The 25,679-nt window shown below is 37.6% G+C and overlaps 1 protein-coding gene across 4 annotated transcripts in view; it reads right to left on the bottom strand.

Moving 5' to 3' along the window:
* MGAT4A (alpha-1,3-mannosyl-glycoprotein 4-beta-N-acetylglucosaminyltransferase A) overlaps positions 1–25,679 on the bottom strand; it is an 84,334-nt gene that overhangs the window by 32,257 nt on the left and 26,398 nt on the right. For all 4 annotated transcript variants that reach the window (XM_075057550.1, XM_075057553.1, XM_075057551.1 and 1 more), the window contains 6 exons: positions 20,822–20,989; positions 17,953–18,093; positions 14,702–14,835; positions 2,447–2,493; positions 1,746–1,859; positions 1,056–1,131 (listed from right to left, as the gene is read on the bottom strand). In XM_075057550.1, the coding sequence (XP_074913651.1) occupies positions 1,056–1,131; positions 1,746–1,859; positions 2,447–2,493; positions 14,702–14,835; positions 17,953–18,093; positions 20,822–20,989 (680 nt within the window). The remainder of the gene's footprint in view (positions 1–1,055; positions 1,132–1,745; positions 1,860–2,446; positions 2,494–14,701; positions 14,836–17,952; positions 18,094–20,821; positions 20,990–25,679) is intronic.

Here is a 25,679-nt window from a genome sequence, read left to right as displayed (position 1 = left end):
ATCAGAAAACAAGTAGAATATCTGTATTATTTGTACGCAAACATGACACTGTCTAATGCACCTGACAGCACTGAAGGAATTTCTCCTCTGAGACAAGAAGCTAAGAGACATGTTGTCTACAGAGGTAGGATTCATTTCACATGGCTTTAGCTGTCCAGCGGAAGAACAGGTGCATAGTCCAAACTAATCATCTAGTCCAGGCAGCAGAACTGCCAAGATGGGGTGCTACAATCCCTTTAATTCATAGTAAGTGCAGGCCACTGCTTTAAGGATCCCACTTCTCCTGTCCTTTCTCCCAGTGCATGCATGCTTAGCCCCTTGTGCTGGCACTAATATTTGTGCGACTGCCTAGTTTCAGGAAGGCTCTCATGTCATTGGCTGTGTAGCTTCCAGGAGAGCTGTCTCCAACAGATCTCAGAAAGTAGTCAGCATAACTTTGTAAAAACTTGATGAGATCAGTGGGGCATCACAAGCGCAGCTACTCACTAAATCTGCAATACCTGTAGGCAAGGCTTCTACTTCAAAGCAGCAAGACACGATAGGAACAATTCTGAGCTAAATTAAATTTAAGAAGAATTGCTTAACTCTGTTCTTGAAAACCCCTTTAAAAAAAGAAAAAAGTCTAGCAACACATTGAAAAATGTATCTGCACACAACAGTCATATGCATCATACACTTGCCTTCAAAAGAAAGTGAAAATGGATTTTAGCTTGATTTCCACTCTCAACTATGCTGGTGGTTTTTGCCTAGGTGACTCAACAGTAACTCATTTGGAGCACAAAGGAAAAACAGTAGTTAAGCTGTCTGCATTCCTTCACTTTTTTTACTAAGCAGCTTATGATAAAATAAGTCACATAAGACAAATTACTTTCTACTTCACAGACAGTGTCCTCTACAAATTACTTCCTCATATACCAAAGCCTCCATACTTAATGCCCTCCTTCAACTATGGAATAAAGTTCTCTCTGCTCCGTGTAGGTCCTTCTGAAGGTGTCCAACAGCATAATTTCTGGAGACTCATTTGAAAACTTGTCTCAAAACAAAGAGAAATTTACCTGAATGTAATAAACCCCCTTTTTCTGGGCATACATCATAAGAAAACAATAATCCAAGTTTTGTTTTGTTCTCCATCTGAAATTAAATTAAAAGATTAAGGATTATGAAAAAAGTTATTTCAATATGTGCTGGCAATGCAAAGTAAATCTCAGTATGAAGAATGATGCATATTAGTGCAATGTTAGGACAGCTGCTTTTGGCATTGTTGCCTCAGGAAATCCTCTGTCTGAAAAAAAGGAACAATACTTTTGCCTTATGCTTTAATACAGACATAAAACTGGTTTAACTTGAATCTGATTTTGTGAAAACTACCAGACATTTCACTAAAAACACATGTGCATTTTAAATGGTAATTCAGCAGGAATTACTGGGTTTTACACTGTATTTTGGGAAGAAAAACAGTAAACAAGAAAGTCTACATATAAGAAAAAAAGCATATAAAGTCTTAGTACTCCTCCCAAAGTTTAACTAAATTAATTCAATCAAGCATCGCATTAGGCTCCAATCATGCACAGAACAGCATGCAGATAGGAATGAGATGGATTCACAGAGCACTTTTAGCATCCCCACACTTTCAAGAATTACAGTAAGAAAACATTTCAAGAATTCACATCCCACTTGCCATTTCATAAACAACAAAAGTGGGGATGTGGGAGGAGATGGGAAAAGATCTGGGGGAATAAGCTAACCTCACTCTCTCTTTTGAGTCTCCAAATGTCTCTTTCAAGTTTGTCAAGTCAGGATAGTAAGTTGCAGGAGGGGCTATTACTTCCACCAAGCCAGAATTGATCTCTGTAGAAAACCTGTCAATAGAAAAACCCTAAAGTCACATGAGAGATTCTGAGTACTGTAGACTTCCTGCTTGCTTTCTGTTGGTACAGCTATGTCTGGCTACAACAATGACTTATTCAAATAAGGCATGTAAAATAAAAGTAGTATATAAAAAAGTATTGTTTTCCTTAGCACTTCAGAGTAGTATAGCCTCCTGCCCAATAATCAGAATTCTAACTAGATTCTAAACACTTCTTTTGCCTTTCTTTTTTCAGAACCTGGTGATTTTTTTCTATAGTTCTCTTTGAACATATGGAATACAAGGCCCTAACACAGATGTCACAAATTTCCATTCATGTTAAAACAATCCCATCTGTTTATGGTGCACCAAATAATTTAATCCCATTTATTGCTTTACAATTTAACTGACTGAATCACTGCCCCTCAATTTGTCATCTATTACTTTTTTTGTTCGAAAGTCCAAACTCCCAAGAAACAAAAATGCGTGATCTCCTATTTCCGGAATACTTTTTATTACTTATCACAACCTAATTTAGGAAAAAACAAAAAGCATACCCACCAATAAGCCAAGAAATCCCCCATTAAAACTACAACTTACTCTTTTTCCAGGCTTGCAACAACGCTGTTAACATAATCAAGATCAGTCTGGAAAAAAACAAACACACAAAACGAATAAAATACTTAACAGTTGTGGAGCTATTTTTTAAAAGAACCTAGTAAAATAAACATTGGAGGTAGCTGTACTTGAAAATCAATTTCAGCATGTAAGATATTTGAGTAATATAGGAACACCTCACACATGAACTATGTCTTATGTCTAATGGGAGAAGAAACTTTTTTTGTAAACGGAGGGGAATAATATTTGCCTCATATCTCCACTTAACAGACAGTTCTAATCCAACTGTTGGTATTTTCGTGCAATCTCTCATGCTCTTAATGACAAAACGATCACTGAGCATTGTGTAGTAAGAACTTCATATTATTGTTATATACTAATAATATATATGAAAATATTACCAAGGAAAGCTTTCTGGAAAACAGGGCATTGAACACACTCCTCTTTTGAAAATACATCTCCTAAACTTTGCATTTAAAGTGTGGATGCCCCAACCACAGATAGCAATGAACATGCTGTTTTCCTGACTAGGGTTGCTTTTTTGCATCAGAGACGAAACTTGAGGGACTATCAATCCTATCAATAACCTGGTTCTTAAAGATGCACAGATTTTAAAAATTACTTGTTGGTCAAAATACAAATTGTGACATTCTGGAAAAGTCTAGATCATCTCACTTGCCAGAACTGGCCGATTATTCAACCTATTCACTTGGTTGTACACATGCATTCCAGGAGAAGAGAGTTTGGGAACTCACAAATGTGACTGAAAACCCTAATCTTTGTTATACTTACTAATCTAATAATTTGACATACTATTTATCAGTTTTCAAAAGAAAATTTACAGTCTATAAATCAACCCAGATTCTAGTGGCTCACGAGGATTCTGGCGAAATAGCTGCCTTTGAAATGCTGGAAACAAAGGAACAGTTCATACTTTTTCTGATGAATTTGTAATGCAGGTTATCATTAAAGGATTATACACATAGAGAATAAATCCCTTCCAAGCATTTCTATAGAACCACTAATCTTGTTTGATAAAGGTGCTTACCCTTTGATCTTAAAAATTACCATTCCTATTTTAAAAGATTTATTTTTATAAAATCCAACATAATACCACTGACGCACACTTTTCCAAAAAGGGCAACAGTGGGTTTCTTCCAAAAGCAGGTTCTAAATGCTAGAAGAACATGTGAGTAGAAAGCATTTGTTATAAATTTTTCATACATATTTTCTTTGTAAGTGCTAAGCCTAGTGCTGGACAGAAGTGCTAATAAGCAGATAAAGTATTCACATTTTTTAAATTATCCTGCAGTGAGTTCCACACGAGGAGACTCACAAGTCCATATGGACCTTGATATATCACTAAGTCTTTAAATACACATATGGATTGTTCACACACAGTTTATTACTGGAATGGAGTTTTAAGACATAACTTTTTCTGCTGTGTACAACAGTTGCAAATCAGTGACCTAAGTGACTATCTAAAAATAATTTTAGTATATCCACCTTTAACCGAAACATTTCTTTTTTTCCTTTTTTTTAAACCTTTTAAACATTAAAAATACAGAATTGTAGTTTAGTCAGCATACAAAAAAGACAAACAATCTGAATTTCCAGTTGGCATGCCAAACTTAAATTAGCCAGTCTAGCATTAAAAACTCAAATACTTGTTAAACAGTCCATACTGTAATTGCATAGAGAAATGCAAGATTTTTATATATTTATATATAAATATATATACATACACACACAGAGCAGAAACACAGCTAGTTTATATACCGTATTCTAGAGATTAAAATAAATACCGAACTTCATCCCAACTGGAAGCATATGCTTGGTCACAAGCCTGTGCATTAATGCAAGTCTCCTTAGAGTGAACATAGTTTTAACCTATTTTGCAGATACACCATGAAGCCTTGCTAGTGCTTTTAAAACCTTACGCAGTTATACAGAATGCACCACAATCACAAAAAAAAAAAAAAAAAAGTCTGCAATAAGAGGGTTTTTCCCTAGTTCCCCTTGTTTGTGTCCTTCACGCAAAAGGTTGGCAGTTTCCCAGTCAGAGCTGCAATCACAATAGCTTCATGTTAAAGAGACTTAGCCTGCAGTCTTCCAACCTCATATTGTAATCTGTGCTGCTGTCACACGAAGTCAAGATGGTCTGGTCTAGCTGCACTGAACACGAGATACAGCAAGTACCACTGCTGGTTTAGTAGGTAACCTTCCTTCTGAATCAACAATCACTGCATCTGCATAGTGCAAAAGGAGATGCTGCTTTTAGAATGAAAAAGAACCTTGAGATTAATAGAGTTGATGTCATTTTTCACATGATCAAATGCATTAAAAACTTCAGATCCTGCCATTATTTCTAAATAAGCAGTTGTATTCATATCTAAGAGCAGCATCTGAGATTCAGAACCAGGATTTCAACACCAAACTCTTCTCCTCAGGATAGCAGGTTGACTGTCATCTTTCCACATCAGAACATCCAGAGGCAACCAACTTTCCTCATTACCCAGCCTAACACTAAGTGGGATCTTTGCCAACACCCTTCAGCTGTGGACACATCCCAGGAAGGTGGTACTTGTAAGTTATTTCGCACAACCTCATGAAATAAGTATGAGAATATGCAATAAATTTGATCAAGCTGTGACTATAGGCAAGGGAAGAGTTAACTATACAGAAGACTGTAGGGTAGCAACAGAAGGAGATCTGGAATAGCCAGATAATTGCTCTAACCTAAGGATCTTCTAAACAGTATCAATAAATTCAGCTAGTAACTGAAAAGCAACAGGAAAAAAAAAAAAAATCTATTATTGACCAAAATCTGTTCCACATATTTGAGGAAGAAAGCATTTACTGCCTTGACAAAATAAGACCTAAGGTCCTCTTTATCAACCTGCAGGTCACGAGACTGCTGAAAATTATGAACTATATATAACACGAAGGAGTAATACCCTTGTCTTCTCTAAGAACCTTAAACAGGACAGGAGAAATCCAGATTAATTAAAAAAATTAATTAATCCAGATTAAAATGTTGTCCATGAAAGACATGGCTTCCAGTGAAGATCATCTGGTAGATATTAGGTTGACTTTGGAACAGCTATGATGAACTTAAATTCTGTTTCATGGTATCAGTGCTGCTTGCAACTATGGAAATGAAATGTCACTGGTGATCCCAACCAAAGCAGCACAATCTGTAAGACTATAGCTACGCATGTTTTTGTCTACCAAATCAGAAGGCAATAACAAAACCAGAATTTTTCCTTAGTAAAACTCTTTAAGGTTGAAGATTAAATAATCCCTAGGAGTTTGGGACCCAAGAAAAAGAAGCAAAAATGAACATTTTAACAACTAATCCCTTTAAAGCAATTAAATGCAAATTGTGATAGGCCACAACCAAAGAGTTAACAGTGCCAGCCACAAAGGTGCATCTTATCAATAAATCACATGAAGCCTTACAAACAAGTTTGTCCTGTTAGGTGAATCTCTGGGAAATAATGAAAGACATAAGTAGGGGTGGTTATTTCAATATCAGCAGTTCATATCTTTCCACCAGTTCTTTCTTCCTAGTCATATGAAATCACTGATCTCCAAGAGAAAGCAAGAACACTTGGAGCAAGACATCCTCCTTTTTTCATTCATAGCAGATGAGACCAAAGATTGATCCAGCTCAGCATCTTGCTTCCAGCAGTGGCAGCCAGGAACAGATACATAGCAAAGAATTACAACAGGACAAGCATACACAGTACTACCTCCTGCTACCATCCACGCTCCAACTACCTGCAATTCAGGTTACTTCCTGAGACTCCTCTTCAAGGTACCTCGCCAGTATCCCCTTGAGCCTACCTAAACTTTTCAGCAAGAAAAGAAGATTTTAGTTTATGAGATCTATGGAGTTTCATAAGCCTGTGAACATGACAACATCTAAGGTTTAACTCCTTGCATCAGCAATTTTGATGAGACACACATATAGACTGCTTTGATGAATCTCTCTAAAAGAAAACTCAGAGTCTGTTGTGGAACAAACTAAAGTTCAAACTGTCAGTGAAATGAGTTTTTAAATTTCCTCAGTTTTTTGTAAGATGCTGCCCTACAACTCTCTAAAGTACCTTCTCTAGTTTAGGTGAGGCAGCATTTCAAATTTGCAATTATTCTAAGGTTTGTCTGAACAAACATTGTTATTCATAACAAACACACAAAGAGCCAGAGCAGCAATGAATCTTCCATTTTTATTGATTTATATGAGTAAGCATGTGCATAGCAAAGTAGTAGAATATATAACCTAGCAGACAAAACAAGAGGTTAGAAAGTTCTGATTAACAGCTAGCCGACTATCAGACAAAACTGAATCAACCCTTTCATACTGTTAAATCCTACCTACTTCTTACCTTCAAGAATGACAGAAGGTAGATTGTTTCTCAAAATGTAAGGAAAACCATGGCATTTTAGACCACAGGTCTACTTACTGTCTTAGCAGTAGCAGATGCGTAGAAAAACAAATGATACAATCATAGAATATCTGAAGTTGGAAGGGACCCATAAGGATCATCAAGTCCAACTCCCTGCTCCTCGCAGGACTACCTAAAACTAAACCATATGACTAAGAGCATCACCCAGATACTCCTTGAACTCTGACAGGCTTGGTGCTGTAACCACTTCCCCGGGGAGCCTGTTCCAGTGACCTACCACCCTCTCAGTGAAGAATCTTTTCCTAATGTCCAACCTGAACTTCCCCTGATGCAGCTTCATTCCATTTCCTTGTGTCCAATCCCTGGTCACCAGAGAGAGGAGATCAGCATCTTCCCCTCTGCCATCCCCCTTGAGGAAGCTGTAAGACTTCAATGAGGTCACCCCTCAGCCTTCTCTTCTCCAATTTTAAAAAAACAAGTGAACTCATCCACTCCTTGTAAGTCTTGCACTCGAGGCCTTTCACCATCTTGGTTCACCCTCCTCTGGACACACTCTGATAGTCTGATGTCCTTATACTGAAGCACCCAAAGCTGCACACAGTACTCGAGGTGGGGCTGCACCAGTGCAGTGTAGAGTGCAATAAACAGGGCATGTACAGAATGAACCTTCCTTCCCTTCACATACCTCCCAGTTCTTGGTAATCAACAGTTTATAATTCCTAGGCCTGACTGGTATCCATATCATTAGATTCAATAGCTCCTCCTGGATCTGGTCTTGGTGAATTTGCCTGATTCACTTCAGAACCCATTTACCCACTCATATTTCACAATATCCAGTAGTAACAAGGTCCACAACTTAGCTACATACTAAGTGAAAATATTGTCTTTGCTTTAGATTTTGCTTCAATTTAATTTAGTGGTACCTAGATTGCACCTGTAACACCATCTCAATCTGAGAATCGGTTCTAATCCATGTATGTAAAATCTAAACAAGCAAAACAGTGAGTCGAAACAGGACTGGAGCCAAGCTGACACACAGGCAAAGCAAGCACACAAACACTTTGTGTCAGACCATACAAGACGTGGTCTTGTACACATGGTACTGCTAGAAGAACCAAAATAGCCTTGAAGTTCAGACATCTGCATTCCACTGTAAAGCATGGGATTCGTGTCCCCACTTTTATTTCCTGTGTTAGCCCTCCTGCAACAACTTATCTAGTGATACTGGATACATTACAAATGAAGTTTTACTTAGTTTTTCACTACTCTTACTCCAATTCCCATGACTTGTCCACTTGATGTGATCAGAAGTGCTAAATGCTGGACTTAGGAATATGAAGTGCTACAGAATGACAGCTGCTATGAAAAATTAAACTGTATGCGTTAAACTGTATGCGTCAACACTGGCACCTGGCTAGTGAAAAACCTCATTTTCACATTAGGTTCTCCAAATGGGGTGAAAAATAAACTACCAACAAACAAAAACCACAGAAAAGCAAGTAAAACATGATGGAATGCCATGATACAGAGCACAAGCAATGCAATTGTAGCATTTTCTTATTCTGGAAGTTTGACTTGCAACCTTAGCTTTTTTTAAAGCTTTAATTTTCAAGATGCATGTTGAAATGCTTTGCAAAATGTACAGGTTTTCAGCAGTTGACTCTGCTTTGAGCAGTGGCATGGGACTAGATGATCGTCTAAAGGTCCCTTCCAATCTCAGTGATTCTCTAATCTCAGATCCTGCCTCTGTTTGGATTAAATTTCTATTTCAGTTGTCAAAGAGTCAGTTTTAAGAAAAGAAGTCCTAATAGAAGCAAAGATGGCACTAAAATTCCAAAGATTTTTTTTCACAAGCCACTAGGAAAGGAAAGTAAGGTGCAGAATATCAAGATACTACAAGTTCAAGAAGAGAAGCTACAGAGAAAGGGGGAGGGGGGGGGAATTCAGACATTAACAGTACAGTACATTCTAAACAATGTGGTTTACCTAGGCTGTTAGATTATCCAGATCTTAATTCTTAAATTAAATTTACTAGAAGCAAGCCTTAACTTATTCAAGAACATCTTCCAAAAAAAGAAAAAAATCCCTGGCAAACACCCATGCTAATCTGCAAAGCACGGTCATTTCATTGCTTACTAATTTCTACAATTTTATTTGCTCTTTTGTCATCCCTGTAGAATAGGGATGGAATAATTTTACAATGTTTTTTAAATAATAACAAACAATGCAAAATTGAACTGCCTCCAGAAAAGGCAAAGCAAACATGTATTTGTCTTGAAATGGTGAAAGTACATACGAATATAATTACCTATATACAAGGCATAAAAATTCACATAGGAAAAAGCAGCCACTAAAGTGGCATTTGGACCTATTTTGGGATATTTATGCAGTGAAGAAAAAGCCCTGAGGAATAAATGTGCAGCAGTTCACACCATTCCAGTGGTTGCAATAGAGTACAGATAAAAATAAAGCCTGTGGAAAAAGGTAATAAGGGTTAGAGTTCAACAAATGCAGCTGAAAAAAAATCTTTTCAGGAATATAGTGTCTGCTTTCAGATCTGAAGCAGCAAGTTCAAGTTAAATACAGGGAACATGAGAAAAAGATGCAAGCAAAAAACAGGAATGCAGAATACTGTCATAACATAGCTGTCTAATGTTACATAAGCCAAATGTAGCCTCTGTGTCCTACATGAGCTAATGACTTCATCCCTCCCGTACTGAAAGTTCCCACTTTACCACACAAGTAAGAAATATCTTTCTCTCTCCAGTCGTTTCTGTGATTAACCCAATTCAGTTCAGGACAGGGTTTCACAATGCAAAGCCTTTGGCAGCAATAGCTCCTCGATCGTGAGGGCATACATCCATATGGATTGTGCTGTGAACCACAACACCACATCAGAGAACAAGTTTAGCTTTTAAGAAAGCCAGCCAGAACAAAAAAAAAAAATCAAGGAACAATTCAAAACAGGACATTCAGATGAAAGTTATATTAGTGTCATATAGCCTTCTACTAGTTTTGTGCATATTACAGATGAAGCCTGGTTTGTAGAGTCTGAAAGAAAGCAGCATATGTGGCCTGGCAACCTAGGGAAACTTCTTCTTGTCATTGGGTGAGCCTGTACATCGTTGAAAAGGTTGTTTTCCAGAAGAAGATAGGTAGTTGCTGTGTGCCATCAAAAGCACCCTTCTATGATACGTGTTCTTTATTTGGAGGACAGAAGGAGTTTGCCTTCATTATCTGTAGGCCAAGGCAGACCACAGCAGCAAAATTTGATAGTGTTATCCAAAACTTAAAGTGTCAATTCAGTTAGTCATCCAGGTATGAAGTCCATAGTCTTTGGGTACCAAAGATTAGGTGCCAAAGAAGCAGGGATTGCAACAGCAGCTTAAACATCTCAAATTCTCACTGACAAGCCAAGCTACCCTTCCAGATACAAGAGTTGGCAGTATATCTAGAAGCTGTGTTCATCCTGATCAGTTTTGAATGAGAAGTCCAAAGCAAAAGCTATCATCTGTGTAAGGCCTTTAAAATTACCTGGTAAAGATAATGTATCATTTGGCACAATGGCCTTGTCTAACTTCGATTTTTTCTATTTTTTTTAAAATATATATATATGTATGCATATGTATATGCTAAGATCTATTGGTCTTTCTCCAACTTGAGATGTGCAGTCAGATCTTTTGAGGATTAGGAATATACTCTCCAAGGCAGCTCCAGGAAGGAGCGGCTCTCAAGTTTTCAACAACTAGCAGAAAGCATGGAACATCTCTGTAGCCGGGATGCTACTAATACATCCAGGTTGAGAGCAAGAGAGACAAAATACTCCTTGGTTTTCTATCAAGAGATCTGCTGATCAAAGAGATCTATAATTCAGGTCCAGAGCAAGAAAAGGTAAAAAAACCAGGCTTGTTTATTTTGCTGGAGAGGTTTTTCATATTGCACTCCAATGTTAATACATCCAAAACAGGTTCAGCAAGGTTTGACCCAGTATGTGCACTCAGTGCTTAATTTGCTGAGGCTTTGTTCCTACCAGCGCACAAAATGGTACCTTGCTGGGTGCTTGTGTCACACTGACCCAACCAGTAAAGAAACTTTTCCAAAAAAAAAAATAAAGAAAAAAAGATTCTCCACAAAAGGAGCACAGAGAAACACTACTGAAGATCAACATCTTTTAATTTGGCAGCCACTGTTTACATAAAGAGATGACACAGTGACAGTAAAAGATAATCAAGATATGCAAGTTTTTCTAGCCTAAGTGAATTGTATACACATAAAACAACAGAGTAAGATCTGAATAAGCAATATGCAAAAAAGTGTAATATATGGGCTAGTGCTCCAAGAATAAATGCCTGGCCAATTATTGCCTAGTCAGATGTAATCAGTAGTATACAGAATTAGGAAAATGCTTTTGCATACCTGTAGTGTCTTCTGATTCTAACTGAAATGATTTGTCTTTCTGATACTTTTTGTCAAATCAAGGACTTATAGTCTTTCCAATGCACATTGATTACTGTTTGTACAAAAAACTGTGCTAAGTGCAGTCACTGATTAATGAAGTGGCCTGACAATAATTTGTGATATATTTAGAACAAGTCTAAGATGCATTTTCTTCATGGTAAATGAGATCTCCCCACAGGGAAAAAAAAAAAATTGCTTACCTACCAGAAAAGTATTTTAACTTCTTCTATATTCAGTAGAGTGTGTGTGTGTGTCTATATATATATACACACACACGTGTGTGTGTCTGCTGTTCCACTATGATGTAAAGTACTTCAAAACCATGTTTCCCATGTTAATTACAAATCCTGTTACACAAAAATACTAGACAACAATTTTAATCTGGAGTTCATAGTTTCTTAAACCTAGAACCTATAGTTCATTCTGAAAGCAAGTTCTCATACAGAGCAGGTTTATGAGATTTAAATCACTTGTTTCAAGTCATCTGATGAGCCTATGAACTAGCTACATAGTGAAGAGGAATAAAAAGATTTTTAAGTATAGAGGTATAATGAATCATGCCTATTTATTAGTCATCCTAATGAATACCTGCAAATTATTCTGCAATAAAGTTACTTTAACAAATTGGAGAACATGGACATATGTCAGTTACTGGGACAATTGCACAGTTTACTGTCAAGCAATTCTAGTAATTATTTAAATTGGTGATTAGATATCACATCAGCTGAGATATTTTAGAATTCCTCGAACTTCCAGTATGGAAATTTACTGTGTATGATTATATTACTGAGAAATATCTATACAGTAAATGAATATGCAGATCTCTTTATTTAGCAACCATAATGCATCTATATTTACTAGCTCATCTGTTTACACTGTTCATGCTGTTTGCAGAAGGCCATTAGCCTTAATTTTCAACTTGTTTACTAGTAAAAAAAGTAAAATCTACAAGAAAGCAGTGAGATTGAACTGCTAAAAAACCAGCATTATTAAAAGAGGGTTTTTAGGGTGCTTAGCACAAAGAGATTACAGTCCATGACTATGGCTCCCAGCAATGCTTCTTAAGAAGCAATTATCAACCTGATTTCTCAAATAAAGTCAGCAAGAAAATACTAAAATCCTTTTAAAATACCATTTTCACATAATTCTCTCGTAAAAACATTTTTGTAGTCTTGTGCTTTTTTTGTTGGTACAAGCTATAGAGAGATAGTAATTTTAAGCTTATTAGCAAAATTACCTAACCTCACAGTATGACCATTTCTTGCTGTAAGCTGCACAGATGTTGAGTGGAGGCCATGCTTTTTTTCAGATACTTTTGACATAATTTTTAATACAAGCATAATTGGTCAAAGTTCTAATGTATTTTTAAATAAGCCTTCATTAATTAACACACACATGTTAATGATAGCAATAGTCTAACACATTTTAGGCTAGGAAACCCCACACACAAAGCTATTTTAAAAACTAAAGCCCTTTCTTTTGTTTAAGGAGAAATAGAAGTCCACCATGGGAGTAGGCCTTCCTTCAAGTAGCCAGAGAAAATGCTTAATAAATCTACACTTTTCATCTTGCAGAAGGAAGCTGAAATATACAGCATAACAGAAAAAATACAGCATAGTTCAGGATGAAGTATTTACTGTACCATATTCATCATTGAAAGAGTTACCTGTAGCAATTACAAAACAAACTATAAGATACTGAACTTAAGAAAACATAAAACACGGTCAAAGGAATAGCAAAGCAGGAAAGACATAAAATTGGATGGAATAAAGAAAAAGAAACGCAAAACTAAGGAATCGTTGTAACAGAACAAGAATTCAAACTTAGGTTCTTCAAATTTTCCCAGACGTTCATGGCTTGTAGTACCCATAGCAGATATGTAAGCACATAGCGCTGCTCTCAAAGAGACAGACACAGAGATAAGACAGAGAAACAGTATCCCACTCCAGAGCAAACCACACAATTCTTGGGCACAGAAGTAATATCTCCCATGTTAAAACATCCAGTTCCTTCACAGTCACTTTTGTAGAATCATTCCCAAGACGAAAGAGAATTTCACACCACCCCAAAGGAAGAAAGTTATTTTAGCTATGGAAAACTCAGGTATAGCAATATGGCTTGTCTAAGGTGACAAGAGAAAGTTGTGCCATTGGGGACACTTCACTCCTATGTTTCATAAAAGACAGAGAATCCAATCATAACTCACCAACTTCATAGCTCAGACCACGTTAAGCAAAACAAAATGAAACTTCAGTTTTAAACTTGAAAAGAAGCCATACTAAAAAGCAATAAAATTACTCCAACTGATACAGTGAAGAAAACCCTAGCATTCAGAATGAATTCTGTTCTCTTGATATTCTCAACCAATAGATGTTTTAAGAGCATTTTCTGCAGAAAAGCAGTACCTATCCACGCAAATAGCTTTTGACTGACTGTCAAGCAAAAGAAAACAGAGCAATTTACATTAGAAAACCATAAGAATCAGTTCTCAGCTACAGGTTAAAAGTTTACAAACTTTTCAAGGAAAGCTTTAAAATGTGCTGATAATAGAAGTATTAAAATGCCTATCTGTTTTTCCACTGATTCATCCCTGAAAGGACACTGGCTCACAGGATTAAAATTATTTTCAGTTATAACTAGAGGATTTGAATTTTCGTCTGTGGGACTCAAAACACTGTTTCAGTACAGCACTATATGGTTAGATGGATGAAGGTCAAACCAATATATATAAATTTCCCACTCTCCAAGTCAGAATTCTAAGAAAAACATACAGACAAAAATAAGCATATGCAATTCCCAGCAGCCAACAGAATTATTTCTGAAATTTGATTTCCACTAAATCACAGCCAAACTGACCAAACAGTCCAACTGAACACTGTTTGAATGAACCCATGAAAAAGGTCTGGACTTACAATATCCACACTGTCCAGAAAATGAAATCAATAACAATCTATGCCTAACATCTCAAACTGCAGCATTCATTTAACGAAGAACTAAGCGGTAGCATGAAGAGAATGGGACGGATCCTGCCTATGACACCGGAGTCCCTTAACCATTATTTTGATGTCGAAGGAATAAGGTAATTAGCACATTATCCGTCACTATGTATAAGCATCAGAAGATTTGCAAAATAACCAGTCCACTGAATTTGTGTCCACTATTGCCTTGATAAAAGTGAAAAAGCTGGGCTCCTCAGGATCGTTTCTCTCAGAAACACAAGACTGACATGGTCTCTTTTTCATGGAAGGAGAAGACAGTCATTTGTCTATGTCTTGAAGAAAAAGGAGATCCTCAACAATACCTGAAAGGAGTGGTACTTGTAATTAAAGGCAGGTTAGAAATTGTATAAAAATACTTAAGTGATTACCTCTCCTATAAAGACAACCATAACACAATCCAGTTTTTCTTCAGGGGACAGCTTATCAATAAGGGAGTGAAGAGTTTCTGTAAGGTAAGACTTGACTTTTCTTTTCACTGTAGGTATTCCCATTACAATGGAAACTGAAATCAAACAAACCAGAAATATACTTTCAGTGATTTCATACACAAGATAGAAAACAAAAATCTTATCTCATAATAAAGCATTGCTTAAGAAACGCAGAGTTAAAAGATGGAGATAACAGTAAATAAAAATATGACAGCCATCATCAGGAGAATGATTAACACAATCACCACCAACACTCAGAGCATACACAGCAAACAAAAAAAAAATTAATCCTAGACATGCCAGATTATTGCATAGGTGTGGTGGGTTGACCCTGGCTAGATGCCAGGTGCCCACCAAAGCTGCTCTACCACTCCCCCTCCTCAGCTGGACAGGGGAGAGAAAAATATAACAAAAGGCTCGTCAGTCGAGATAAGGACAGGGAGAGATCACTCGGTAATTACCGTCATGGGCAAAACAGACTCAACTTGGAGAAATTGGTTTAATTAATTACCAATCAACTCAGAGTAGGATAATGAGAAATAAAAACCTAAATCTTAAAAACATTTCCTTCCTTCTTCCCAGGCTTAAATTCACTCCCGATTTTCTCTACCTCCTCCCCCTGAGCAGCACAGGGGGATGGGGAATGAGGGTTGAGGTCAGTTCATCACACATTGTCTCTGCTGGCTCCTTCCTCCTTGCTCTCTCCCCCTGCTCCAGAGTGGGGTCCCATCCACAGGAGACAGTCCTCCACGAACTTCTCCAACGTGGGTCCTTCCCATGGGCTACAGTTCTTCACGAGCTGCTCCAGCGTGGGTCACTTCCATGGCATGCAGTCCTTCAGGAGCACACTGCTGTAGCGTGGGTCCCCCACGGGGTCACAAGTCCTGCCAGCCAACCTGCTCCAGTGTGGGCTCCTCTCTCCACGGGTCTGCAGGTCCTGCCAGGAGCCTGCTCCAGCGTAGGCTTCCCACAGGGTCACAGCCTCCTTCGGGCATCCCCCTGCTCCAGCGTGGGGTCATCCCTGGTCTGCAGGTGGATATCTGCTCCACTGTGGACCTCCCTGGGCTGCAGGGGGACAGCCTGCCTCACCATGGTCTTCCCCACAGGCTGCAGGGGAATCTCTGCTCCGGCGCCTGGAGCACCTCCTCCCCTTCCTTCTGCACTGACCTGGGCATCTGCAGGGCTTTTTCTCACATATTCTTACCCCCGTCTTCAGCTGCAGGTGCTGGGGTTTTTTTTCGATCTTCTAAAATCTGTTATCCCAGAGGCGCTACCCCCATTGCTGATGGGCTCAGCCTTGGCCAGTGGCAGGTCCAACTTGGAGCCAGCTGGCATTGGCTCTGTTGGACATGGGGGAAGCTTCTGGCAGCTTCTCACAGAAGCCACCCCTGTAGCCTCCTCACTACCAAAACCTTGCTACACAAAACCCAATAGATAACAACAACCACCATGGTATTAATCAGATAAGGTGCACCAAGATTTATAGAGTTATTAAACTTCCTAACTCAGTTTTATTTTCAAACTGGCATAACCATTCTTCACAGTTCAAGTATTTAACTGCTCAGAAGTCATCTTTTAAAATGACACTGCTGAAAAACTATTACTTTCCTTGCACCTGATTTGGGTTCTTCTAGAAAAACAAGTGCAGGTCATCAGGCCTGCCTGGAAATTCCTCATTGAAATATCTTATCTCTGTTAAAAGCACCTCAAACACAAAGCAATCTGGCCCCAGCTACAACACTATTAACACCATCTTTCAACTGGCCATTTGACTCCTGTGTTCCTTAACTTTCCCACAGTCTTTTCTTCTTCACCCCACACCATACCCAGGGCTGGCTACCTACTAGGAACACAGCAGATAGCATCAGGAACACAGTAAAAGGATAAAGCAGACTTCATGAAGTCAGCACCAGCGTTCTGAGGCATCTGTGTGAAATGATTTACCACATCATAAATATATAAGATCAAACAACTATTAAAAACATTGTTTATCCTTCCTTATAGAGCCTGCTTTGCCTAGCAACTACACATTAACAAGCTCTGAATTTTCAAAACAAACACTCAAAAAGCACAGTAACCAGGAAAGGGGAAGATGGGAAAATAATTTCAACTCAGAATTTCCTCCCTCTTTTTAATTAAATAAACCTAATTCCTGTTTTGTAATTTCAAACTTCTGTCATATATTCCCAGTGGGATGTTATCCAGGTTTTACTTAAAACAATAAAGGAATATGAGCCTTTTCCTTCCTGAATAACATTGAAATAAATGGTGTTTATAGTCCAAAAATAACCCTATGGCTTGAGCCCACACATTTGTCACACAGGCATGCCTTCTGTTAAAAGAAGGAGGCATTTAAACTTACTGAAGTAATGAAAAAAATACAGGTCAGGAATAACTAATGCTTCTTTCAAAAGCAAGGAGGGGGAGAAAAGAAAAAAAGAAAGGTCTAGTGGACAATAACACAAGCCATTCAAGTCAGATGGATTCATTGGTGGGGCCTTCAAGCTTAAAGACACACACATACACACACACACATGCTTTGAGGCCTATCAGCCTGGTTGGGCTTTATGCTATCTATTTTCTAGAGCTCCAAGAGTGGGATTCCATGGAACTATCCTAATGACCAAAGCTCAGAATTCGTGAGGATTAGGGAAAAAAAAAAAAAAAAGAGGGATCTACAGTACCGCAGCACAACACTGATTATTTTCTTCCCCTCCAATGAATGTCCACATTTTACTGACACAATTGTATCTGATTATCCTAGTTCTCCCAATTCTAAGTTATACATTGAAATATATTGTTAAAACAAACAAACAAACAAACATCAACTCTAAATCATACCCATGCATGGTTGCCCCACAAATCTGAAAAGCCAAAGGGATATGTCCATTAGCAGTTCAGAATCTGTAACGCTTGAGCTTTGTTCCCTTTTACTTAGTTATAAAAAAATTCATCCAAACTAAATGCTTCTTAATGTGTACCTTAACAACACATGGGGTGTGATTGAGATGATGCAGAAAAGAACAAAGCTGAAGTCAAACTCCTTTGATCGCGGATTCAGTGCGAATTCTAAGATATCAATATCACACAAGTTAAATGAGATGTCCTTGATCTACCAAGTAATACAGTAATTACTAAAACTAGAAAGTCCTCCAGATATAAAACATAAAATAAACAATGTATCAGCATACCTCCTGTCCTTCCAAGGCCAACCTGCACAGAGGGTTGAAGGCTTCCTTCATTTTTCAACAAATGAGGCAAATGGTAATAGATATTTGGCACTTGAAGAGATTTTCTACTTGTTAGCTCTTTTAACAATTTCAGTGTTTCATCTGCAAATATACATGAAATCAGTAATGCAGAAAAAAAATAATATGAAGTTTTATGCAGTGGTAAATAGTACAAAATTCCAAGCTTGGCCCTAACTGAAAAAACAGAACAGATGATGCATTTTACCGGGCATTATATCTTGTGTACAAAGGAAGTGTTTTCTTATTTTAATGTTTTAAATAAACGACGGCCAATATTATTTTCCGCCAAGTAATCTTGCTACAGATATAGTTAATACTTACCTGATCACATAAGACTTAATGTGTAATCACAGAAGTAAAAAATGCTCCATTTATTCAGGGGTTTGGTTTTGGGTCTTTTTTTGTTTGTTTTTCCCAATGAATCAAAATGGGAGGCTTATTTACCAGATTACTTTTTACTTACTCTTACAGAGCTCATCACTTGAGCTTGATCATCAGCCTCTTGATTGCATCAAGATGAGCATCAGCCTCCAAAATAGGTAAAAGCTTATGGAAGACTTTACCAGTTTACCATTTAATCACTAGTTATAAAAAGGACATTACCTGCACATTTTACAAATCGTAACCAATACCTTAGCCTGTATGTTTTTACATCTTCGATGTGATGCTACTGCAAATAACTTCTCAAAGCTACAAATACATATCGGAGTACGCTACACATACAGATACAAAACAAAAATAGCATTAAATATACAATTGAGATTTTGAGTATTTCTGCAATAAAATAAATGCTAACATGAATTTAATTTAGTCCATTAGAGTACTTAAAATAATTCTTGCTCCTTCTAGAGTAACTGCCTCTCAGGATGTCCAGGTGGCTCTCAAAGTTGCAAATAACAGCTTTTAAATTCCCCTGCTGTGCATATTGATTTTCTATAGCAAGTGTGAAAACAACTCATTTCAAATGACAAATATGATAGCATATGGACCTTTGAAAATGTATGGGCTTTATAATATCAAGTTAAGTAAAAAAAAAATGTACTCAAGATTTCAGAGTTAAAACTGAATTGTGAAGAAGTGAGAAAAGTAATGCCAAAAATGTCATTCCTCTCAGATTCTGACTGTAGCTTCTACAAAGATAGAAGGGGTTTGTTGTGGGGTTTGGTTTGGTTTGTTTGGGGTTTTTTTAATATTTATTTTTGGGTGAAACTAAATTCCTAACCCCTTAAAATCTTGAAAAAAACTTTGTAAATAGATGCCATAAGTAAAGATGCTTATTTTGATAGATTGTAATACAGGTACGTTTTACTTTTCCTGCTAACATTTCCTTTAGCTTCAACTGCAAAAGCTGGACTAAAAATTCTGTCAAAGTATGACAGTTCTTTGTATGAATGAATAATGATCTACATAAAACAATCTGAAATTCTTTCAGCTTCAAAGATAGCAAATAATACATAGGATTATGTATACTTAAGTACATTAAACTTAATAAAAAAAATCTATCTAATACTAAGTTCTGAGCACAAAAGCTTAGGAATTCAGACTTCAGCTGACTTCCCATCATGGCTCCATATGGAAAAAAGAGGATGTCCCAGTTAGGATCCACACATGGTAGAATGTTAAAAATGTGAATCAGTAACTTCAGCTGCATCAGAAGATAATAACTCCCTATAACTATATTGTCTATAAGCAAGCTAACTAATTTTTAGAAATAAATGTGGTAATAACAATCATAAATCCAGTATCAAAATTACTTGACTTCCTCTGTGGTTGTTTGTTTTAACAGGAAAAACATACACACAGAATAGGAAGACGAGTCACAGACTATGTTAAATGTAACCTTTAACTGTACCATTCCTGGAGATCCAGGGAACTACGGAGATCAGGTTAGATACGCCAGTGTCAGACAGAGCAATTCATCATTAATATCAGCACTGAGGGCCTATAATTATAACAACCACCCCACCTCCCCCAAAAGAATTCTACAGAAAATAGTAACCCATAGCATAAATGCAAGTAGACAACAGATTTTAAAAGCTTGATCCAGTTTTTTGATTTGCAAAACTCTTTGGTTTTATTCTGCAATCTACCAAATCATACCTCTTGCCAGAAAGTTTATTTTTATTTGTTATTCATTTCCTATCTAAAAAAATCAGAGTGACTAAAGCAGTAATGGTGTGATTTTAAAAGTTAACTTCAATAATCTGCTAAGTAGTGCAAAGTCATTCTCTAATATTGCCAAACACAGCTCTCAGTAAACTTGAGCATCAGCCTCCAAAATAGGTAAAAGCTTATGGAAGACTTTACCAGTTTACCATTTAATCACTAGTTATTAAAAAGGACATTGCCTGTACATTTTACAAATCGTAACCAATACCTTAGCCTGCATGTTTTTACATCTTCGAGCTGACTTTTAAACATATTTTAATTGCTTCAAGTTCATTCATTTCCTCTGTTTGCTCACCTTTGCCCTCAAGGTTTATTTTAAAAAGTGATGTAAATTATTGTCAAAATATATTCAATATGTTAAATAAGTAACCAGAAGTTCCAGACTTTGGGAGCTAGGTGTGGAATAAGTATTCAGTCCCTAAAGTCACAAGAAGAAGAATGGGTGGATCATTAGGAACAGAAATTGGAAAACACAGAAACAAAAAAAAATCCCCACCAGATACAACATATTACACATTCTTTATTTGCACTGCTTAACAGTTTCATTCGGCTTTCTTGGTATTAATTTCTTATTCTATAGTAATAAGAAGAGATATTGGTATTGCAGAGTTATAAAAAATAGCTCAAACACAGTATGTACCTGAAAAATTATTCATTGCATTCTTACTCCCATTTGTTTCTGCTACTGCACGCCTGAACTGCTCCAAAATAGCATTCAGCTCAGAAGAGCGTTGCAGAGTACGATGCTCAGCTATACGAAGACGTTCCTTCAAAGCATGAAATTCCCGTTGATATGCAATCAACTTTTCTAGAGAGAAAAAAGATGATCCTGGTTATTTTTGGAAACAAACACCTACAGACAGATCCAACAAGGGTCAGGGACTGCTCAAGTATGCAGTATCTGAAATCCAACCAAGAAGGGCGCAGCCCAGCACAATCCCACCTGCGTGAGGCACCTTAGCATTTACACAGTGTACTGAGGGAAGAGTGAGCTGCACCAGACAGGGATGCAAAGCAGGCATTAAGGGGGGGTACGCCCCTCACCGTAGCCACAGACAGGGGCAACATTTGAGTGCCTATTACTCAGCACCACAAGGCAATTCTGAATCCTTTCTTGGAACAGATGCCCACAAACCCTTTCTTTTAAGAAGCACAATAGAAGTGGTGCCTTACAAAAGCACAGGTTATGCCTTTTGAAAGCCCCCTCTAAATACTTTGTAAGAATCAGCAGAATTTGACAATATTCCAGACGTACCAATTTCAACCCAAGTTTTAACTTAATGATATTCTCAGTGCCTGCAAGAACAAAATTTTCATCAAAATCCTGCTAATGTAGACACATATGTGTATTCTTTGAAAGGAGACCAAAAGAGAGAGGGGGAAACACCAAAACTCATTTGCTGATATATTGCCTATGCCCTTGCCACCCAGCAAAGTATCTCTGGTTTCTGCATCTTTCCTTCTTCCTATTGGTCATTTCCTTGAATCTCCTGCTCACCATCATCACTCTCCTTCAGCCAACCTACAGATATGGACTGGAGTATCTTAAGTGATTTTTATACCCTGTAATCAATATTCCAACCACACAGCTGTCATCCATAGACATATCTTTTTTGTTATTTACCTATTAATTCCTAGCCTTTTAGTATTGCAATGGTAGGGAAGCAGAAGTTTTGCAAGCAATTTGAATCTCTTCCTGTTGCAACATTACAGTAACATATGGGGTAAAAAAGGAATTACAGTCAACTTTCCCTTGTTAATAATGTTGCATCTCCTCCAACTTCTTTCAATTTACATTTATTTTCTTTTTTTGTGGTTGGGATGTACTGTTCTGATTATGTTTAGAAAGCATAATTAGCTAAAATGCCCTCTGTTTTGAAGACAGAAAAATAAAAACATAGTTCACTACCTCTTAAAAACATTTCCCTTGCCAGGCTTATTTTCCTTTTTTCATTAAAACCAAATGGTTACTGTTTTTGTGCCAACAAACCCAGAACACAGTGCTAGGCACACTACACACTGACAACTGAATCCAGACTGCTATTTGAAACAGGACTTGGTGCTTTAGTCAGCAGTATCGAGAAGGCCAGGAAAATTTTCTGGAGTTTCTGGCATGAAGGACCTTCTTACTTGCCAATGATAACCCAAAGAAATCAAAGATTGCTTGGAACGATGTCTACTAGTTACAGTAATGTTACAAAATATTTTAACAGCTAAACGAATACAGAATTGTATTAGTTTAGACACCACACTCAAGTATGTGAATGATATTCCCTCCCCAAAATGAATGGGTGATGGCAGGTTATATAGATCCCTGTTAATTTCTGTATAAACAGGGAAGAACAGGTGAGCCACCAAAGCACATGCAAGGTTTTATTGAGGGCTTCTATAGCTGTGGATAGCCTCAGAAGCAGCCTGTAGCAGCAGGTCTCCCTTCTTGTCTTTATTCATGGTACAAGATAGCAGACAAACTTTAGCACTTCTGTTCTTCCTACTTTGAAAAGGCTAAACTTGTCTGTGGTGGAGTCTGTATTTCTCCTGTGAAAATGGTGAGAACTCTACGGAACATGTGGTTCAGGCTCCAGCACCTCAAGTAGGATGAATTCAAGTCTTCCTCTCTTGACTTAGACAAATTCTTGGCAGAGACCATTTCTCTTTCTACACTTACTACAAGATAGCAGCACATCACACACAGTACTCCAGTGATTCTGGTGCTCTAAGGAACAGCAGAGGCCTAGAGGGAACAATTTCCTTAGGAACACTTCAAAGAGTGGAGAATCACAGTAGATCCCTGCCACCTCCACCTAGCAAACTCCATAATGCAAAATCAGAAATATCTTCTTGCTAAACTCAGCCTGTAAACAGAGATTAAGATTTTTCTGCCTCCCTAGTTCAGGTAGCTAATATGAAAATGGGAATTACAGGACCCTTGTAATTCCACAGCAAATTAAAACTCTGTCATAAAACCACAAGAAACTTAGAGCCCAACTGAAAAGGCAGTTTTATCACATGAAGAAATGAAGACTGTAGTTTTGTATTAAGAACTACCAATAAAAATCCCTTACTGAGGAGATGACACTTTCAGAGGAGGTAGCTGTCATAATACCTTTGATTTACATTTAATATAATGTCAGTAATAAAAAGGTCATTAGTTAATTTCTTTTTAAAGAAATTTAAAATTATATATGTGAACTTTTATTTTCATAAGTTATCATAGCAGGTTTTGACCAAAGAAGATAGGTTCCCAACTGTGACACTAATTCTTCTACTGGGAAAAATTTTACAAAGTAGTTCAGTCCTGAGGTTCGCAGTGAACAGTACTGGTATTATATTTATGGTACCCAAGATCTCAAAAGCATGCATTTCTTTAAGAAATACTAGTTGATTGGTTTGAAGTAGTCAGCTCCTCACAGCTTCTTCAACCAGACGTATCTGAGTTAAGGAGGCTGCTCTAAAAGATACATAAAACTCTGAAACCCATCCTTCAAAAATGTATGACTGATTTTTTTTTTTTGTTAGGTCACAATATTATTCAGCCAAGTAAAACTATAAAATGCTAACATAACAAATATAATAATATTTTAAGTCCACTACACTATGAGTATTTTTCTGGTTATTTACGCAAAATTAAGTAAAAAACATTCTTTCCAAGAACTTAACCAATTTAAAACATTTACATCTCCAACACTACCAGAGCTAGCACTTTTTGTGTATTTGGAGATAAATGTGTAATTTGCCTTTTGGTACTTGTTTTAGAATATGACTGCCTGTACTTTGAAACAAAACAAATTAAATTTAAATTTCTAACAGTTATATCTTTGGCATATTTGCAGTACTGCAAAACATTGATCAACTGCTCAGATACTTATAAAAAACAAACAAATAAAAACACAAGCAGCAACATCAAATTTCATCTCATACTGAAAGGCACTTACAAAAGAGAAAATACTTCTTCAGCTCTTACAGTACCACCAAGCATGGTCACCACCTGTCCCAGACTTTAGAAAAGTAAGTGTCCCTTAAGGCATCAGGAGTTTATAAATAGTCTAATTTGATTTTTCACAGTTCTTGACTCTTAAGTACTTGGGAATGAGCCTACAAGATTACATTTAAAGATCTATTTTTACTTAAAGTTTGACTTAGCTCAAGTTTGTTATTTGCTCTCCCTGCCCCCCCCCCCCCCAAAAAAAAAGAAATAATTTGAAAGCTAAATCCTTTCATCAAAAAATTAGGACTTTTTGAGGAGAACATGATATTGTATTACACAGAAGTCCCATTTATATTTTAAATTTCACTTCTTTCCTCACAAGGAGGAAGTGACTATAGAAGTTTCTCCAGAAATTCAAGGCAGTCTTTCTGAAATGTGTGTGTATGATGAAAGGCCAAAGCCCAATTAGAGTTGAAAATCACCAGTGCTGTATCTGACAACAAGAGTAGCTTTGTTAAGTCCATTAATAGCAAAAGGAGGTCTAAAGAAAACATTGGACCAGTACTTGTTGATTATAGTCACCTAACAGGGACAAATATAAAGCAGAGGCATTCAATGCTTTTTTTGCTTCAGTCTTTAATAATACTGATAGACCTTGGGCTGCCCAGTCCTCCAAGTCAGAGGACCACGAGTACGGGCTGTATCAGCTGAATGTTCGCAAGTCCATGGGGCCTGATGGGATTAATCCCAGAGTACTGAAGGAGCTAGCAGATATTATGGCAGTACCCCTCTTGATCATCTACCTTGGGAGTCTGGGGAGGTCCCCGCTGACTGGAAGTTAGCCAGTGTTATTCCAATTTACAAAAAGGTTATGCAGAAAGACCCAGAAGACTACAGACCTGTTACTCTAACCTCAGTTCCTGGAAAAATGATGAGAAGATTATACTGTGTACTATTGCAAGGCATTTAAAGGACAATGCAATCATCAGGCAGAGTCAGCGTGGCTTCACAAAGGGAAAGTCCTGTTTAACTAATTTGATATCCTCCTACGGTAAGGTCACCTGCCTTGTGGATGAAGGGAAGGCAGTGGATGCGTTCTTATTTTTTTTATTTTACTAAAGCTTTTGATACTGTCCCTCACAGCATCCTTCTGGACAAGTTGTCTAACTATGAGATGAGCGGGTTCACAGTGCGCTGGGTGAAGAACTGGCTGAACGGCAGGGCTCAAAGGGTTATAGTGAATGGGGCTACATCTGGCTGGCAACTGGTTGCCAGTGGTGTTCCTCAGGGTTCAATTCTAGGGCCAGTTCTGTTCAATATCTTTATCAATGATCTGGATGCAAGAGTTGAATGCAACATTAGCAAGTTTGCTGACAATACCAAACTGGGAGGTGCTGCTGACTTTCTTGAGGGACAAGAGGCTTTGCAGAGGGATCCAGATAGACTGGAGCACCGGGCAATCATCAATGGCATGAAATTTAACAAGAACAAATGCTAGATTTTGCACCTGGGACAGAGTAACGCCAGGCACAAGTATAAATTGGGAGAGGAGTGGCTGGAGACCAGCCCT

This window comes from Buteo buteo, chromosome 25 (genome assembly GCF_964188355.1).
Source record: "Buteo buteo chromosome 25, bButBut1.hap1.1, whole genome shotgun sequence".
Taxonomy (NCBI): Eukaryota; Metazoa; Chordata; class Aves; order Accipitriformes; family Accipitridae; genus Buteo; species Buteo buteo.
This window is presented reverse-complemented; position numbering and strand designations above follow the sequence as displayed.